Genomic DNA, 20,029 nt, shown 5'->3' with positions numbered 1-20,029 from the left:
ACAAATTCTCTCCTTTACTCACTTTAAATACTGGAACAGTTAGAAGGCACAGTGTGTGTAAAATGATTATTATAAAATGCATTATCTGAGGCGGTGGCAGGTTCTTCACCCTTTCACTTTCTTTCCTCTTATCGTTTTGTGTGCAATAAAGAAGAGGACAGGACAGGGACCCCCTATAGGCAGTGCATATCTGCCTCTAAAAGCATCACTCAACTTTATGTTCACTTCTGGTTCCCCTAGCCCGGCTGTGTTTCTTCCATTAGTATCTGCTCATAAAAGGTACTGGGGTTGTAAAGATGTGCAACAGACAACTGCTGGATGGTCACTCACCTTAACATGGAAATCAGGTGTTTCTATGTACCTGCAGGCACTCACATAGCTTAAGCTGTAAATAAAGGAGTTTACATACATAGCTTAAGTTAAAGAAACATATATTGAGGATATAAAGTTTGTGTTGTTCAAATTAATAACAAGAATATATTCAATACATTATATCAAAACTTATTTATTCATAATAAACAAATATACAAAATTGCACTGTACAACAGAAATTTTCTTTTAAATGTTCACCATGTAAAATGTGGGATAGAACACAACCAGCGATCCTACAGTGCAAGAAGGTGATACAGAGACAATTGATTTGAAATTTATTTGACTGTAACATTAACTCTTTGGCTCAACAGATGCCTTAATCCCTTGTGTGGAGAACACTGTAACTTCAGGTTACTTGGCTTGCTAGTTGAGGTTAGCAAACATTAGGTAACACAGCTATTCATCAAAGACTGGGCTTATAAATAACTACATGAACTATGATTACAATTAGTCACTTAAGCGATCCATTGATAGACACAAAATTAATCGCCAAGTATTTTGATTTGTGAAGCTTCTCATATGTGACGATTTACTTCTTTTCTTTGAACATTTTTTGTAATGTTTAGCTGGGTGATGAATAAGCAAATCCTTAACTGCAGCACAGACTGTAAAGTATGATCTAAAATATCTGAAATGTTTCCCACATTCAACACCATGCAAACACGCCAAGGAGAACTGTTGGCACATGAGTTTTGCGGGAGCTGTGTTACAAATGCGAAGATTTAATTTACAGCTACTTAATTATAGTTATGTAGGCTAATTCACATAAAATAAGTGGATGCAATGTGTTGATAATAAACGTGTGATGAAATTTAGTTGTGGTGTGAACCCTTGCTTCGATCCTCGATAAATTTTTTCTAATGTGAAGTGAAAAGGGTCAGAGTGAGGCCAGCTTTAATCAGGAATGATCCTGTTCACCCCCCTGGAGAGGCAGTGAGAGGGCACTGAGTGACGCAGGTGAGAGACAGGCGTCTACCCGGACCGCACCTCGCTTATCTGCCTGTGTAACTGAGGAGGAAAGAGTGACAAAGGCCAGGGCTTTGGGTGTGATAAGGAAGGGCCTTATGTCCTGCTTTGGTCGCCGGCTCTCACCCTGGCTGTCCATTGCAAGAGGCCATCCAGGGGCCACGAGCTGACCACAACCAGGAAAGCCTCCAAGAGTGTGTTTTCATACGCAGGTATGAATCTGACCCTGTGCTGTCAGATATACAGAGTGCTGGTGTGTATTTACATGTGGTGGCTTTGGGGCATTGAAAGAGAGGAAGAAAGGGAGAGACAGACAGAGACAGTGGGTCAGGTGGAGTTCAGGGCAGATTTTTTGCCAGTAGTCTCACACTGCAGGAAAACCAAATTGCTTCCGGATCTTGGTATCCACCCCTGTATAGTTCAGTGTTCCTATCCTTTCCGCCTCCTTGCCTTCCTCTTTCTTTCCTTCCATTCATCCTCCTATCTTTACTTATTTGTTTTCTTGCTCCACTTCTCATCTCTTCTCACTCTTTGTCCTTATTGTGGCTCTTGTGGCAGTTGGTCCTGCTGGGCGGCATGGCACAGGGTGACAATGTCTGCAGGGAAGCAGTCTTTGAGCAGGATACCTCTGTCTCTCTGGCAGTCCAGCTCTCCTATGAAACCGTACCAGTAGATCACAAGGCCTGGACCGAACCTGCGGTTCAGAACAAAAGAAACAAAGCCGGTATTTTCTTAGTGCATCAGCGCTGTCATATCAGAGAGTTCTGAGGTAGCTATCAATGAGTTATGCAGGTGCTTTCAAATTCAGATCTGCAAAATGCTTACGGCTGTTGACTTTGGATTTGGAAGGCATAACAAAAAAAACAGGAACAGGTTAGTGAAGAGATAGAAAGATGGAACACCAGTGAGATTGATCTAAGAATGACAGGGTCACTTAGGTATTTTCCTTTGATCACCATCCAGGAAACTTGTACTGAATCAGACAAAAAAAAAGCCGCCAGGGAGATTAAGATCTTTCTGACAGGGTGATACACACTCGATCACATTACAATGGCAGTGAAATAACAATAATCTGTGAAATAACAAAGCTCTGCACCAAGGCCTCCGGATCCTGTCGTCGGAAGCCCTTGGCACAGAGCAGAGCACACAGAGTTCAACACAAAGTCTGAGACTTAAACACACCGCATCTGGTGGTTAATGTTAGCCAGTCCAACAGTGTCCAGCTGTTTCATTCACATTCACTTTGAAAGCCAAAGCAACTTTGCCTCAGTTGGCAAGCATCGCTGTTCCTAAGAGCTATAAATAATGACTTGCCAAGCAACTGAGAAGTCAAGTTCAAACTATATAAATGTAAGGTGTTTTTATTTTTTTTTCCTTTCTTCTATCTTTTGGTCTCTCCCTCTCATCATTTTGCTGCTATCGTGTCTTATAAACACCGTAGCTACTGTACACCTGAGGGTCTGCTGAAAGGTGCAGAAACAATTAAAATGGAGGAGTTCTTTACTGGGAATGTGCAACGTTACTTCACTACTCCTCCTCACAAAGGCAATGAATCATCTTTCAAGCTATTTATTATGCCCCAAAGAGCCACCGGTGGCCCCTCTCTGCCTCATATAGATCATACCTATTCTTTGAACATTAGCTGCCATGCATAAAGACATGTCACAGTTGAACTCTGAATGGAGAGACAAGCAAGACCAGATTCAGGGGGCTGACAGTGCTTTCGGTCCCAGACACTCTATCCTCAGACAGTTAACAATGTTGCTGGGTCTCTGGAGACCTAGACAGGAAGCTAGCCAAAGGGCCACAGAGAGCAGCAGCAGTTCAGCTCCAAGGTAAAGTGCATAAAACCTTGAACCTGTGATCAATCATTTCATATTAAAATACTGACTCAAACACCCTATGGTGTTGTTTTAATAATAATTATGGGACTCTTTAGTCTTTTGTGTGGGTATAATTTATGAGATTATTATAAATACCTAGATGGTTGACCTTACATCCTGGACAAGGTATTTTAACCACATAAATTATAAATACGAGTGCAAGAATCAACTGTCATGACATCGCCAGCCATATGTATGTATGTATGTACTGTACCGTGTTGACCGGGCCTTGAGGCGGTGCATGTTCTACATATAGTACTTGTGTGGAGACAGACACATGCACGAAAAAATATGTGACTCTACATGCACACACCCCTCCCTCCAAGAGGCCCTTGCAGCAGTACATGCTCCTGCAACCCCATCCCCGCATTCTGCGTTTTACAGTGTGTGATTTACGGTGCTGTATCTATGAACAAACAGGCCAAAGCTAACAGCCCTGGAGAAAGCCCACAGATGCACACTGCAAGTTCACCACAATGTCACACTCATAGCTCAGCCTCTCAGCACTGCACAAAGCTCAAGCCCCCAAACTCTCATCGTTTCCATGGTCCACTGCTGCACATGGCCGCCAACTCTTAATATGGAAATGTTATGGAAACAAAACCTAAACATTTACATTAGATGACTTTAGAAAAGGGGTTATGCTCTTCTTTTTATTCAGCTGCCGTGCTGTATGTGTTTCCTGTGCTCTGGATGGGGAGGTGAGGCAGAGAAGGGGAGAAAAGAGAAAAGAGGCAGCCTTCAATAGATAAGGCAGTGGTGTACGATACATCATGTTCTGGGTCTGTCAGGGGAGGCCGAGCACAAATTGAAACACGCAAAATTATAAACACAGGGGAGCCATGTCACCAAGGCCTTTCCATATCCTAAAGAAAATAAATGGACTTTGAATCCTACTCAGAATTAATACAAGTCAATACTACAGGGACCTTGAGGTAAAAATCTGAGACTGGGAATAGAAACAATAACACAGAGGGGGAAGGGAACGGTCAGGGGCCAAGACTGGGCCTGATGGCTACGGGATGAGATTCTTAAGAAAAAGTTCCAGGCGGCATCCAGACACTGTAAAAAGCTATTAAAAATATAAAGTGCACAGTATAAAACCTTATGTACTACTATTCAGTCTCTCTGAAGTTTATGTGTAACGCCTGAGGAAGTGAATGGAAGTTTGGTTTGAATTTGTAGGCAAATTGGTGGTTTATTATGTGGGCTGGCTCATCTTAACCTGGAGTGTGCTTATTACACACACCACCTCTAAGTCAGAGTCAGCCATCTTCCAATAAACACCTAACTATGTAACGAGTTGGTGAAATTGTTTGTGAAATGTAGCTAATTTTAGCAAAGGGGGCCGCTTGACGAGCCTGGGCGTGGATTGCGGCTGCCAGCCATGCTTTCGTTAGTGTTAATGAGCGGGTGGTGGTCGCATTTAAAGCAGGTGCCAAGCAGCTTACTACCGCAGCTTAATGAGAGCAAGGCACTCAGGAACAAAAACCCTTGAATGGAGAAGAGGGAGTGTTATTAGTGTCTGCCTGCACAAACACAGCGAGGCGAGACTCACACAGAGCTAAGAGCAGAATGAAATCTCTGCATCTTAAATGAGATGAGAGCGCTAGTAAAAGAAAAAAAAAAATTAACTGCTAAAGCTGAAGCACACGTTGTAACCTGAAGAGAATGTGGAAATCTGCTTTCTTGACTTTATTTCTCCCCTTTTTCATTTTTTGAGAAGTCTAAGGTTGCTGGAGGTCAGACAGCCCCTCACTCCCAAAAAAAAAACAAAAAACTAAAAGAACATTTCTACCGAATACACAGATCAAGGTTAATTTGATCTGCCACGTTTGGTGAGAAAAAGCTTTACTAAAACTGGGGGCCCAGCACTTCTGCCAAAACACATTTCACGACATGATGAATTATCAATAAAATCAAGATGAATTTACGCTCGACTTTAAAACACCCTCACTTCATTTTACATACCACACAGGCCCATTTTAAACAAATGCCCCAGCAATGATTTAGACAGCGTAAGCCTCTACCTGAGGGTGAACTCTATGTCTCTGAGGTCTCCCCACAAAGACCTCTTTGTTTTCAGCATCCATACATCAGGTCACAAGGTAGGGCCACTAAAGCACTGCCAAACATTAGCTTTAGTCAGTCGTTTCTCTGCTCCCTGACATGCAGTTATGGAACCAGCTCAACTTCTTTTAAGACAAAAAACAGTCAGAGTGTTCGGGGTGAGATGTATAGAGGAATAAAAGTCCCCGTGTTTGAGACAGAGGAACTGTGTACACAGCAAAAGAAAGACAATGTGTGTATTAGTGACAAATGGCCTGTTCTTTCGAGGTCAGTCTCTGCTACAGGCAGCTGCCTATAGGAGTTTATTTACAGGGTCAGATAATGGTTGTGTGATGTGTTTGTATGTGTGGAGTTTTAGAAGGGGGCAGTGACCCAGGGCCTGCATGCCAGGTGATATGGCCCTTGAGCTGATCATTGGACATCCAGCTTGTGTATTTTAATGGCCATGCAGTAGCTGTTCGTCGCAAGTCAGCCGACCTGATGATGAAGACGGTCCTGATAACACAAGCTTCCGTGCACACAAATAGGGTATTTAAAGGCTGACTCTGCCCGGAGGGCTTTCCTCGAACAGGGAGGTAAATAATCCCTCGCGCTACAAGTTATACATCCTACTGTCCATAAATAACGGGAGAAGAATGGACGAGTTAACCTCCCTCAGACGAGTTATTAACATGAGCAGAGCTAAGAATAGAACACCTTTTGTTTTTTCTCTCCACCTCTCCGTTTGTCTTTATGGCCAAAGAAAAGTTCAACTCTGCTCAGGTATGTAAAACACAAACACAAGGCAACCGTAGCACCCAGCTGTACGTCTCCCAAACCTACACAAGCATCATAATTAAGGTAGAATAGAGGGCAATAAAAAATATAACATCTTCCGCCAGGTGTAATTCTTACTGACATTTTTATGTTTTCTACCGATGGGGTATGGAAATGGAACATGACACGGATGTGGTACGTCTCTGTCACTGTTGGAGGCAGAGAGAGTGTTTTATGTGTATGTATTGTATGTTAGGTATTGTGCAGTGTTAGGTTCAACAGAGAGGTGTGGAGGTGTAATGTGTGAGTTTGAAGGCTGTGGGAGGTCAGGTCCAGTCAGGGTGTTGTGAGTCGTATGATAGCAAGAGCTAATTTACGCTCACTGATGCAGGATGCCAACACCACAACAGAGACCAGGGGATTCCAGTGCTTTATTCACAGCTGCTCTAAGCTCTGTGGACATGCCCTCAGCTCTCTGACCCACCACAAAATTAGTCAACTTGATCCACCTTTAGGAATACTCAGATATATTTTATCGTGAGATATACCACCTCCAATATTTGCATGAGCAAGCGCAAGCTGTGCTGGCTGTAACAAAGCTTCCTTAACAAAACCCGTCAAATAGGACCTTGCCATATTGACAAAATCAAATATAATGACTTTTTTAAAATATATATAAAATATATAATTGAATCTTTAATGTAACATGTAATATTTGGGAGGGGACTATTACAGCTTTCGGAAAACACTAGTTTGAGAAATAAAAATATCCTGTGTGGATTTGGTAACAAAATTAGTATTTTGTCAACATCACTTACGTACAATTGCCAAATAAATTGCTCTTTATTATAATGCAGCCCTGAGACAAAAAAGACCTTTAGTAATTTATAGTCAATACTGATGTCTAGCCTCCAAACATGATACAGTGCAGTGTTATACCAATATGCTGCCCAGCTCTATAGACATCATTTTCATTACAGGTGTGTTTAAGATATGTCAGCTTACTGCATTAAAACAACTGTAGCACACTATGGGCACACACTATGCACACTGAAGAGGGATGAACAAAACGTAGTTACCATACACAACTGTGATGAATGTTAACTTCATGGTACTCATAGCAAAATCTACTGATGATCTACTGTAAGTTGGTTAAAACAAAGTGTAAGGACAATTTAAAAATACCAGTAACACCAAGCTTTGCACATAACGTTATTTGACTTTTGCCTTAATAACAGAATCTACCAATTAGTTATTTATTTTCATTATTTTTTTCTTATCCTAACACCTTCCCCCCACAGATTCTGCAGTCTTTATCTCCCACTAACGAATTATCACTTTCTGACCTCTCACCTCAACCACCTACTCACATTAACCTAAATCTTATCACCTTACACACACTCACAATCTGACAGACCCTATATCAATGCTGATTGATAACATGTCTAACGCATGATTATGTCAATGAGCAAACAAGCTTTAACTTTATTTTTATTTTTTGTTGGCACAATAGTAAGACAGTCCTGCTTCACAGCACCGTTCGGTCCCGGTTAGGATCCGTTTGTACAATATCTTGCTTCCCAAACGCCCTCCGGCCAAAGGGAAAAGTCTCAATCAGTGTTTGGAACTCGTTAGGGACCTTAACTGAGCATGTCACCTACCACATTAGCAACACATATCTGAGGGACAAGTGTGCGCTGTGTGTGTAATGTGTGCTGGTCCCCTCTCAGATCTACAGCGTCATGGTCCAACGCACTTTGACACGCTCTGGTCTGCTTTGGATGTGGACTGAAAACAAACAAAGTGTGGTCTGGTTTCGGTTTTGTCTGTTTAGTGTTCAGAAGTCGGTCCAAACAACACCGAAGACATTGCATACAATCCAACAACATTCCGACGACAGCTCTGTGATGACACCACAACAATCTATGTTAAAGTTATGGAACAACTTGTACCTCAGACAAAACCTTTCTGAGCATCAGTCCTCTCTTACAAATTCAATTACAAAATTCAGACTTGATAATATGAATGTAACGATAAAAATGCTCCGTCTCTGTGTTATTCTCTGGCTGTGTAAGGGGTTAACATTTAAATGGTCAGAGCTCACCTGATCTTTTCTCAGATATCGACTCCCCGTCCTCTGTAATGACCCTCTATATCATGAAAATGGCTTGATCTCTTCAGTTATGACACACTGAGTGGGTATTCATTAACACTTGATGCTGATATTATTAAATTCTATTATGGGAGCGGCTGCAAATGGTGTCTGCTCTGCAAGCACTGTACTGAAATCATGAGTAGGCAATTATGAGTCCGGATGACTGTAAATACATTTTAAATGCACACACTGCTCAGAATTAAGATGACCTTCATTATATCTAATATGGGAAATAAAAATAACAGAAGAAAAATGTCTCTGAGGCTTTCACTGTTTTCAGATGAGGCTTATTAGTCTCCAAAGCCAAACACTGGCCACAGTGCTAATTTGCAGATCTGTCCAGAGAGTCCCTCTGGCCTTTGATGAGTCTCCATGTCTGTAAGTTTTGCTTGGAGACAGGAAGCTCCCCGTGGTGGCAGGCGAGCAGGCTGGGGGCTGGGAGGCTGTGCAGACAAGAGAGGACCACAGCGTCAGGGGGATACATGCTCCTTTAACCTGTTATTGTGAACTCCCAGCAGCCCTGGCCGATAATTGCCACCTGTCTCTGGGGAAACGCAGTCAAACGCAGGCAGAGGGACGGCCATTTTGTGTCTGCTGCTGCTCCTTGCACTGCGTAGCCCTGGTCCTAATCCTGCCCTTAACCCTGGCGGCTAATGTGTTTTCAATTTAGGATGATCCCCCACTACAACCACGGCCCTAATCAACAACAGTTTGTACTGTAACCCTATCTGCCCTCACTAGGGCAGCGTCGGCCTGACTGGGCGCCTGCGAACCTGATGTGTCCAACAGAGGAACAGTGTTGTGTGTGTATATGTATGGATGATATCATGTTTATATGTGAGGTCACATGATGTGTTCCTGATATGTGGCTGTTTGTCTTTCACATATGCAAAACACCCACACGCCTAACGCAACACTCTCACACAAGCAAACCGCACATGATGCTGCATGGACCCATATCTATACCAGTCCTGCTAGATCTTAGTGCTACATTCAACACCATCGATCACAAGATTTTTATTATAGAGACTGGTACATGTCATTGGGATTAGGAAATACACTAAACTGATTTAAGTCATATTTATCAGATAGATTCCAGTTTGTTCATGTTAACAATGACTCCTCCATACATACAATAGTGTTGGAGTTCTACCAGGTTTTGTGCTAGGACCGATACTTTTTACCCTATGTGTGCTTCCTGTAGGCAATATTATCTGGAAGCTCCACATAAATTTCCATTGCTACACAGATGACACCCAGCTGTATTTATCTACAACACCAGATGAAAGTAATCAGGTAGTCAAACTTCAGGCATGTCTTAAAGGCATAAAGGCCCGGGTTAATGTTTTACTTCACACTACTTTACACGATCTAATCATACAGTTACTTTGGATGGCATTATCTTGGCCACTTTAAGTAGCCTAGGGGTAATTTATAACAATGACAAGTCCTTTGCCACACACATTAAATAAATAAAAGTCTGTACAACAGTCCTGTCTCAAAAGGATGCCAAAAAACTAATCCATGCATTTGTTACCTCTACACTGGACTCCCTAAAAATCCCTATTATCAGGATGCCCCAAATAACTGTTAAAAGCCTCCAGTCGATCCAAAAAACTGCAGTACTGTCAAGGACTAGAAACATCATATTTCTCCTGTGTTAGCTTCTCTTGCATTGGCTCCCTGTAAAATCCAGAATAGAAGTCAAAATCCTTCTCCTTATGTATAAAGCCCTTAATGACCAAGCTCTATCCCATCTTAAAGACCTCACAGCACCCCTATTATCCCAATGGAACAGTTTGTTGTCAAAATGCAGGCTTACTTGTGGTTCCTAGAGTTTCCAAGAGTAGAGTGGGAGGCAGAGTTTTCAGCTATCAGGCTCCTCTCCTGTGGAAGCAGCTCACAGTTTGTGTTTTGGGTGGCTGACATCCTCTCTACATTTAAGATTAGGCTGAACACTTTACTTTTTGATAAACTTATAGCTTGGTCTGCCTCAAGTGAGCCCTGAACCATCCCTTAGTTATGCTGCTTTAGGCCAAGGAAACTGGGCAAACTCCCATGAAGCACTGAGCGCTTCTTCCCTCCTCTTCTTTTTCTCCCAATACATTTATATCACACTGCTTTGTGTCTTCTCTCTCCTGTAGTTTGTGCTTTTCCTCTTTGTCCTCATTCTGCAGGTATCCCTGGCTCCACTTATCATTATTATTATTATGACACCTGTCTGACTATTATTATTACCATTATAAAAACCAGTCTGATAGCGCTTGAATACAACAGTATATACAGCTGTTCCTGGTCTCTCTCTCTCTTCTCTCCCCCTTTCTCCTCTCTCCCCTATTTCTCTCCTCTCAATCCAAACAATCCACCCTGAGTCTGGTTCTGTTGGAGGTTTCTTCTTGTTAAAAGGGAGTTTTCCCTCCCCACTGTCACCATGTGCTTGCTCATGGTGGGAACTGTTTGGTTTCTCTCTAAAATAATTTAAGGTCTTGACCTTAGCCTGTAAAGTGCCTTGAGATAATGTGTGTTGAATTGAAAGGTAACTTTACAAACTAAACAGAAACATTTAATGATAAACGGATATAAAGACAATGAAGGCCAGTGCCTTTAAAAAACATTACTGAAGAGAGAAAAAGTAAGAAAATATTCCTGTTACTCGTTTTCAACAAATACCTGATAAAGTTGCTATAGTTAATTCTAAGTGACATTTTTACAAAGTGATGAATGCACTTTGCATATTTTTTATGTCACACCCAACTATCCTTTATTTTGCAAAGGAACTTGCATTTACATTCTGAAAAAGCCAAACGCTCCACTGGCTCCATCTCAGAAATCAATCTAATAACTTCTGCTGCCACTTCGGTGAGTGCTGAATCAAAAGTTAGGCATGGAAAGGCAGGTGTGAATGTTTGTTGTGTAGGGCCTCCTTGCCTCTGCATCCATGAGCAGAACCCTGCCCCAAAATTAGAGTGTGGCCTCTAATGTCTCCCTGGGAGAAAAAGAGGCCTGGCTTTCGTCCAAGTCAGCACCTTTGGAAGTGCAGTCGTGTTACCACCACTAAATCAACATGTCAGCACCCGGCCCAGTGAACTTCTTCACCCAGACTCCGCCGCTTACAGCTACCTCACACACCTAATGAATTGGTGTGAATGCCCATCTGTCTGCTAAAATGAAAAGGGGAAATGAGATATGAAGAGAAAAAGGAAAAAGAAGATTTCTTTTTCAGCTGTTGCATGGAACATTTGAAGTCCACCAATATGATTATCATCACCAGACACAGAAACACTGTATTAGTGCTGTAACTTGAACAAAGAACTGCTGTGACAAACCAGCCAATGCCAGGTTAAGGTATCCTCGCCATCAACCTTGGCCTCTGAGTCCAAAATGGAACTGTCCCAGTTTGGGGGGCGAATTTGGAGACGGACGCGGGCGAAGGGCCACAGAAAGCCGTGTGCTTACTCTGCAGTCTGTTTACATTCCTGAGGGTAATTTTAGCCCCTAGGGGGGAGCAGAGCAGGGGGGCCGACATGTCGTTGGGGCTTGTCAGTGGTCGACGGGCCAGCCGGCGCAGTGGCGGCACCTGGACATGTGGGTGGTACATAAAAACACACACATACATACACACACACACACTCACACACACTCACACAGACCTCCAGCAAAAAGAACCACTGGAACTGTTCTCTGTGTTTGTGCCACTCAATTATTCATTAGGTTTAGTATTTGGAAATTTTTAAAGAAGCAGCTTGCATCTTCTGCATGATATCAATGGCTACTTTGTGACTGGACTGAACAACTATACAGAGACAGCAGCAGGCTGAGAGGGTGTAGTGCTGCTAACAGGCCCACCACTGAGCACCATTAGCTTTGGACAACACAGGATATAGCCGGTGTTTTCACTGATGATCTGTGGTGCAAATCTAATTTCATTGTAGTTTTTAAAAATTTGCTATGCAAACAAAACAATAATCCCAGCTCAAGAACCGCTGAGGGCTTCTGTGCGTGTTGGGATTTGCCTTTTTATTACTCCCAGCCCAGAGTGTCCCTTCAAAGGGCAAGAAAGCAAGATGTCCATGAGTATTTGCGGTGTGAGTGCACGTGTAAGAGAGAAGGAGAGAGAAAGAGAGAGAGAGAGACAGAGATAGAGGGAGGGAGAGAGAGACTCAGAGCTTATCGAAACTAATTAGGCGAGGGATCAGGATGGAAGTTAAATACTGGGCTACATGTAATGAAAGAAGCAGAGTGGGGGACATCTAGGGGTCAGGCCCACACCAAACAGTGGTCCTCAGGCAATCTGGTATTGATTTTCACTCGTTTGGGGATGAAGGTCGACGGGGGGAGGGAGTCATGGAGGGGGAGAGAGAGAGAGAGAGAGAGAGAGAGAGAGAGAGAGAGAGAGAGAGAGAGAGGGAGAGAGAGAGATGGGGAGAGGCAGTAGGGGAGAGTCTAAGGGTCTCATGAGTTGTCAACTTGACAGTTTAACCCCTTTTGGAGGAAAACAAACAAACAGAGGGATCTCCTGGGCTGACAGCGTTGATCTGTCATAGCGATGACACTGCAAAGCCCCACACAATGCCCACACAGGAGAGGAGAGTGGGGAGGAAAGGGAGGGCGGGTTGATACAGATATGCAGAGGCACATTCCCTAACACTAAGAAAACAGGACTGTGCTGAAGATCCGGCAACCCTGATCTATGAATATCTGCACCTTAAAAAAAATTCAATGATTAGAATACATTTCCATTGAAGCTGTTAGATTTAAGAATGTATATACAGGCTAAATATTGATACATTCATACAGTCTGTGCATGATATTTCTCTTATTGATGATATTCTGTAACTGTAGTAGATGACAGAATGCACATATATACAAAAGAGGGTCAGTTACGTTTTGGTCCATCTCCAACTCGAAAAGTTTGTGTGTGTCTGATAAAGCAGTATGGATCACTGCCCACAACCACACAGAGACACAGACACACAGATGTCAGCGCTCCTCTCTTGTCACTCAAACTTTGAGGGCCGTCACCCCGAGCACCTTCCTTCTCATGTCCTTAAACACTTGAAGACCCCTCTCACTTTTCCCCTCAGACTGCCTCATCGCTTTGTCACATTGCCAAAGGGGACTCCATTAGCCTGGCCATGCACAGAGCCCCCAACTCACACACACACACACACACACACACACACACGCACACGCACACACGCACACACGCACACACGCACACACGCACACACGCACACACACACACACACACACACACACACAATCAAACACACACACACACACACACACTCAGAGGGAGGCTGATACGCGCAGCCAAGGCTGTCCACATCAAATTAGAGTGGCCCCTATTGTCCCTATTACGGCCTGGGAACGCTCCATCATGACGGATGCTACGGGGTCCCTCACTTGTCAGGAGTTGTCAGACAGATAGGGAGTCTGGATACACACAGCTGACAGGTAATCTTAATGTCTTCAATTAGCCCAATTAGGCCTGTCATAAACAATTCGAAAAGTGCTCGACCAACACAAACAGATAAACGCACGCACAAGCGCACACCGGCACACACACTCGCACAACAAGGTCTGCGGGGTATTAATGAGAAGTGTAATGGGTATATCAGCGGACGGTTGACTTGTCTTTTGTTTCAAGGAGGGGTGTGTCCCCCATCCCTTGCTCTCAGCTGTGCACTGCTGGCTGCTACCTGGTCAGTTCAAATTGTACCATCTCCTTTCATTAGTGCATCGCTGCCTGAGAATCTGAAAGGCCGTGACAAAATTCATTTGAGACGAGTGGGAGCAGATTGCCTGAAGCAGGTGCTATAAGGGAGATAAAACAAAAGCAGCACCTTTGTGAAGCTCTGTGTGTGTGTGTGTGTGTGTGTGTGTGTGTGTGTGTGTGTTTGTGTGTGTGTGTTTTCTATCTGCGTGTGTGTGTGTATGTGTGAAGGGTTTTTCCTGGTCTTCACATTCTGTTCTTTTCCTTGCTATGGTAAATGGGTAATGACACAAAAGTGCTTCTGAAAAAAAAGAAATAAAGAACAGGGACCAGAGAGGAGTCGGCCCAGCGCACACTCGGAGCGTTTACAAAGCTGTGGTGAAATCTAAATATTGTTTCTAGCGTGACTAAATAGGCCAACACCTTTCTGTGCTGAGGATGTGCGATAGCTAACATTGTTTGATTTGGTCTCTCCTTTATAATATCTTATCGCAGAGCAATGGTGACACCCACACTACATCACCAGCTTTTGTCCTCTAGCCGTTTCTTTAAATTCATCTATTTGCATTCACTATCAATTTCTTTCTCTCCAGGGACACAGGACACGTTTCAGGAACTGTGAAGCACAAGGTAATGTTTAAAACAGAGATTCCACAGTTTGCAAACACAAGAGCCGAGCAAAGTTAGCATCAATATTTGAACAAGAACTTCACATCAACACTGCCTTGATCTTATGTGCAGAGTCCCTGAAATGCCCCACATCAAGCAACAATGCTGACACTTTCAATGCAGTGCTTATACACTAAGTCTCTGGGCATTCTGGGCAATGTTGTACAAAGGCAAAAAAAAAAGAACAAAATACATCAACACAGAGGAATTCGGTTAAAACCGAGGCAATATGCTGAATGGTGAAATCCCAAGGCACTTTCTCATTCAAGGAGTCAAACTGGGACGAGAAGACAAACCAACTGCTATCAGCAAGATCTGTGATGGACCTCTAACTCTACTTCTGATCTTTACCTCAAGTGACGGCTGGAATGCCATCTGAGGAAAAAAAAAAAAAAAAAAAAAAAAAAAAAGAAGGAAAGAAAGAAAGAGAAAAGCCGTCACTGGGAAGTTGTAATAGGAAATTGCTCTTGGCAACTATTTGTTCAAGCACCAGATTTTTTTCGTCTTTATGCCAACCCAGCGAGCCCCCATTGGAAAACAGGGCAGGTCCCCCTAATGAGTAATCTATTTCAAAGCAGTCGTGTCTGGGCATGACAGTTTACTGAGAGGCTTGAAGAACTGGTAATTACCAGTGTTACGGGGCAATTAATGCATATTACACTGCGGCACTCATGGCGGTGACTGTCAGCTCCCCAATAAAAATGAGCACTCTTCAGCTAAAGGGTGACATTAATTGGGCCCTTAATGACTATGCAGAGGAACCAAGCCAAATAGGAACAAAACAGGGGACTCGCTCTGACTCCAGCAGAGGGATGGAAATTGGACTAAAAATGAGATTAATTGCTGTTTAGAAAAAAAAAGAAGGGAAAAAATGTGGCGAGGGGAAGGGGTAGAAAGAGGTTGGAATTATAGGGTGCAGAGAGCAAGGGCTGTTCATACAGATGACAATTCAATTAATTATTTTATACTGTATTTTCTATACCTTAAGGAGTGAAGACAGGACTCAGGCCCATTTCCAGGGCTTTGTCTTGATAGCTTGCTCATTGCATAAACATCTACACGTACATTTCCCAAAGCACCCACACACAATGTCATAGTACGTATGCTAAATATAATGAATACATCTAAAATCTTCATTTACGTAAAAAGCAGCTTTCGCCCTTAACGCAAAGAGGAATAGAAGAAGAGTATATATAGCTGTGATGAATGTAAAGATCAGGCAGTAAGGTCTTCCATAATGTGAAAAATCATCTTCAGATGTGAGTATTGAGAGTTTCTGAGTTACATACTTTCCTATGAAGCCTAAGGCCTTAAGCATGTCTTTCCACTTAAAAACAGTCAATAAAACATTAACCAAAGCTTTAATTAAAAGTAAATTTGCCAAATTGCAGGCCTTCCACCCCCAGAAAATGTTTGTTTAGAAGGAGATCAAGGATGTGGTGAAGCCATAAAGTAATTCTGATTAATGCTGCTAAAGCTAGGCACGTACTGAACACCACCTGAATATGCAAGCCCCAAATCATAAAAATATCAGCATGCAAAACATGCGTCATTTGCATATATTTTTGATTTTGGATTTCCTTGCTATTTAAATATGCAGTTAGAAATAGTCCAGCACTGCCTCTTGCGCTGTCACGCTGCACACTCACACTGTCATTGGTCCTGATAGAACTCTTCCGCTTCAAAGGGAGCTTTGCAATGGAGAAGAGAATGAGCAAATATTTGAATTGCAAAAACACATCATCTTCCGAGGGGAGAAAATTCAAGACAACTTTTTGGAGTTAAAGACACCCCCAACCCCCAGCAAGCTAACCCTCTGCACATAGCACAAAAAAAAGGCAACATATTCATAATGCGAGGACTCTCCCTGTTAATTTACCATATCCAAATTTGTGTAATGGGATATGACACATTTTAGAGGGGATTGCGGGAAAAAACTTTAATTTGAGGAGAGAACCATAAAATGTTTAAGCTGCCCCTGTATTTAACTGAAATCCACCACACAAATCCAGGTTCTCAGACAACCTGACATGGGTTTGATTACAGACTGAAGTGTAATTAGCTACTTAAGTTATCCCCTGGAAGGTTTTAGTGAGCAGCATCACAAGCCTTGCTACCTATTTCAGCATAACTAAAGAGACCCTTGGATTCTGCAGGAGTACCATATCCCTCAGGATTCAGCACGGACAGTTTACATGCAACTACTCCAGGAGAATATCTGACAGCTTCCAACTTTTGCAGAAGTTGGTGGAAAAAAAAAGTGCAATAAATAATCTTCATGACAAATCAATAATATGACTCATAGCATATTTGAAAGTATGAGCTCCCCAATTTGATGCCAGGATAAATAGAACATTTAAGCCAAAACTTACAAGTCTAGCCACGAAGGCCATGAACAACATTAACAGCAATAAATACCCATCTTCAGACATCTGAAAAAATACCCCTGCAAAGGGGGAAAAAGTGTTTATGATTGTAAATTTATTTACCACAGGCTCAGCACTACCTTGAATTTTAAATCGGGGAAAGCGTCTCAAACACATACTCAGAAAACGTCTAGGACACATGGAGAATTAAGTAAGTGGCAAAATAAACTGTGGAAAAAGGGAGGCAATCAGCTACTGGTGGAAAAAAAAAATTCAAGGCTACATTTTATTTATAAGCACGTCAAACTTTTTAATGTAATTAAAAAGTTAAATTGTGGATTCCATACCATAATTAGGATCAATTGAAGTTTACAGCGTTACCTTAATTTGAAATAACATCTAAACATCATTCTCAAATACTAGTCAACCTCTAACACCTGTAATCACATTCTTGTCATCTCTTAACACACGGTTAGCATTACCCAGAGCGCCTCAATACGCCGTCCACATCACACCTCCCACCAGTCCAACCCTCCGGTGGCCTCTACTCCATGTGAGCCGCCTACCTGTGTGTAGACAACTTGGAGACAGGTCTGAGCAGAAATCAAACCTGAATGATGGATAGCTTTACTTAACAATGACCTCTGTCACTGGGTTCTTGCCCTAAATCAATGCTGGCGATAAGGGCCCTGCGCCAGCGCTCACCTTGGTATGTTCACCAGCAGACCTTATCTATGGCAGGAGGAAGCATGAGTAATAACCAAAGACAAGCCACGACAAAACCACTAACCCCACCTTGTCAAACATAATTTACAATGTATATCCCGCTACCCTCCCCCCATGTTGCTGTTAAAATAGTAATTATGAGAACCAGGGAGATTTTTGATTGTGTGTTTGGAAGATTAACCTGCTGTGGATTGGTGGGAACGCGTTGCACATATCTTTAGTCCAAGTTCATATTTAACAAGGAGACTGAAAGACTGAGGACTGACATACCGTACTCTTGATAGACTGTAAAGCACACACATCCATTCAAAATAAATTATGAATACGATTCTTAAATTTCAGCACTGTCAGGTCTGTGTGGAGCGGCCAAACCTTCAGTGATGCACACAGGGAGAGGTCGGAGGTCGAAGTTGAGAGGGGGGCTGACAGGAAGTAGAAGCACAGGCTTTATGATCATTACAGCATTGAGAACTCCGAGACCTCTCAGTAGTTTTTCATTTGACTGTGCACGTGACAAAGTGTGTGTGTGTGACATAGAGAGAGACACAGAGAGCACGGCGAGAGAGCGAGCATGCTTCCAGGCAGTCGCATCAAAATGAAGAGGGAGACCAAACATGACATCAAACGTTGCAATTAGCTGACCCCTTTCTCCTAGAGTCACAGTTTGAAAAGCCCTGCCTTTAAAACCCTGATTAAAATATGTTTGCTTTCTCATTCAAAATGACACTTGACAAGGTTAGTAATATTTCAACTAACTGCAAAAACATTCTTGTGGCCGTAATCCTTTTTTTTTTTCCATCACTTTGCTGGGGCGCAGGTAACCTCGGAGAGAGTTTCCCATGAACTCAGCGCTACAATTTGAAAACAAAACGGCCGGGGGAGAAAAAAAAAAAAGGAGGAGCAGTTCAAAGTTTCACTCGCGAGTGTTTTGTTTCACCCGGGCAGCCGAAGCTAAATGTTTTGCGATCATTATTCAGAGAATTTATCCCCTTTCTAATTCAAACCACAATGAATACTTAAAACAGAGCCAGTAGTCTTTTCTCTAACCGCAAACTCCATCCTTAGCGGGGACTCAGAGGGGCTGAGGACTGTCAGCAGCTCTGGGGATAGAATTCCTCAAACTGTTAAACCCCCTCATCACCAAATTAGGCGAGGTGTAGTCTGTAATGCAATGGTCTGTCCAAAGGAAAAACAATCTAAAAAGTAAATAAGATGCAATTTAACGGTGCATGACAGTATAGATATACAGTATATAAAAATATTTTTTCAATATATTGCAATATATTGCAGTCACAACATTGTTTTGTAACCATTATTGAGTCTAAGTTTTATAGAAAGGGCTACAAAGAATCAGCAAACTTAAATAAACAAAATGTAAATGGTGTCTGAGACAGTCTTTGTCAGTGTGCAGAGTCCTGACAAAACAAGCTGAAGATAAGCAATGAGTAAGGGGAAGGGATCAGAAATGGTCGGGCCAAAACTCTGTGCAAAGTTAATAGTTTTCACATCCATTCCAGTCGCAGGAGAAGAGAATGTGAAGTGTCGGGCCGGACAGTGAGCCGGCCCAGGCTTAGCTGCAGCTGTGCTCAAATTGAAGTGGCACTTTCTATCAGAGGCCTTTCGCCAGACAGCTCTATTCTGCCCTTTCACTTGTAACCCCCATGACACAAAGACACCCATCGCAAAAAATAAGAGTGGTCATTTAAAACACACGGCCGTCATTGAAGAGACAGATTCCGGGTTTTAACATGGGGGGAGATTCATGGTGCGAACGTGCCAGCTGATGGAGATATCACTCAAAATGAGGAATACATTTCTGCGACATCTCCGTGGCGGCCGTTCAAAGAGGGACGGCTCAAAGCCCAAAAACTCTGCGCAGAGTTTATATTTCACTTGTTCAGAAATGTATGCCTCTGTTATCTTGCATCAGTCCAAAGGAAAAGGATTGGGTATCGTCCGTTTCAACTTCCCGCCTATGATGAAATGTTACATTGACAGCAGACAGAGTTGGAATTTGGATCGTATCATTACCCTGTTAACTCCTTTAGCCCTTGTCACAAAGGTTTGGTTTATGGTGCTCATTTAAACCACATAACAGAGTAAAAAAAAAAAACATATTAGCAATATTAACACATGAGAGGGGAAAGAATATATTAGCAGTCATATTGAGCGCACATTTATTCTAAGAAGTTTTAATAGGGTGCAGTGGCCAAAAGCATTTCTTTCTGATCATTTATAGACCTGACAGAGCTTGTGGAGACAAATCTGTTGACCTGATAGATCTTGTACATTAACTCCTAGAATTGATGAGCAAAATCAGAAGGTCAGTACTTGGACACAGGCTCCTCAT

The 20,029-nt window shown here is 42.6% G+C and overlaps 1 protein-coding gene across 5 annotated transcripts in view; it reads right to left on the bottom strand.

Annotated features, from left to right (window-relative positions):
- Window positions 1–485: 485 nt before the first annotated feature.
- The window catches only part of cdin1 (CDAN1 interacting nuclease 1), a 56,000-nt gene continuing 36,456 nt past the window's right edge, over window positions 486–20,029 (bottom strand). For 4 of the 5 annotated variants that reach the window (XM_056394217.1, XM_056394219.1, XM_056394222.1 and 1 more), the window contains one exon: window positions 486–2,032. In XM_056394217.1, coding sequence (XP_056250192.1) covers window positions 1,876–2,032 — 157 coding nt within the window. In that variant the 3' untranslated portion in view covers window positions 486–1,875. Of the gene's footprint in view, window positions 2,033–6,767; window positions 8,646–20,029 lie in introns of those variants that run through there. The other variant, XM_056394218.1, reaches the window with a different exon arrangement.

Source organism: Seriola aureovittata, chromosome 13 (assembly GCF_021018895.1).
Source record: "Seriola aureovittata isolate HTS-2021-v1 ecotype China chromosome 13, ASM2101889v1, whole genome shotgun sequence".
Classification (NCBI taxonomy): Eukaryota; Metazoa; Chordata; class Actinopteri; order Carangiformes; family Carangidae; genus Seriola; species Seriola aureovittata.
This window is presented reverse-complemented; position numbering and strand designations above follow the sequence as displayed.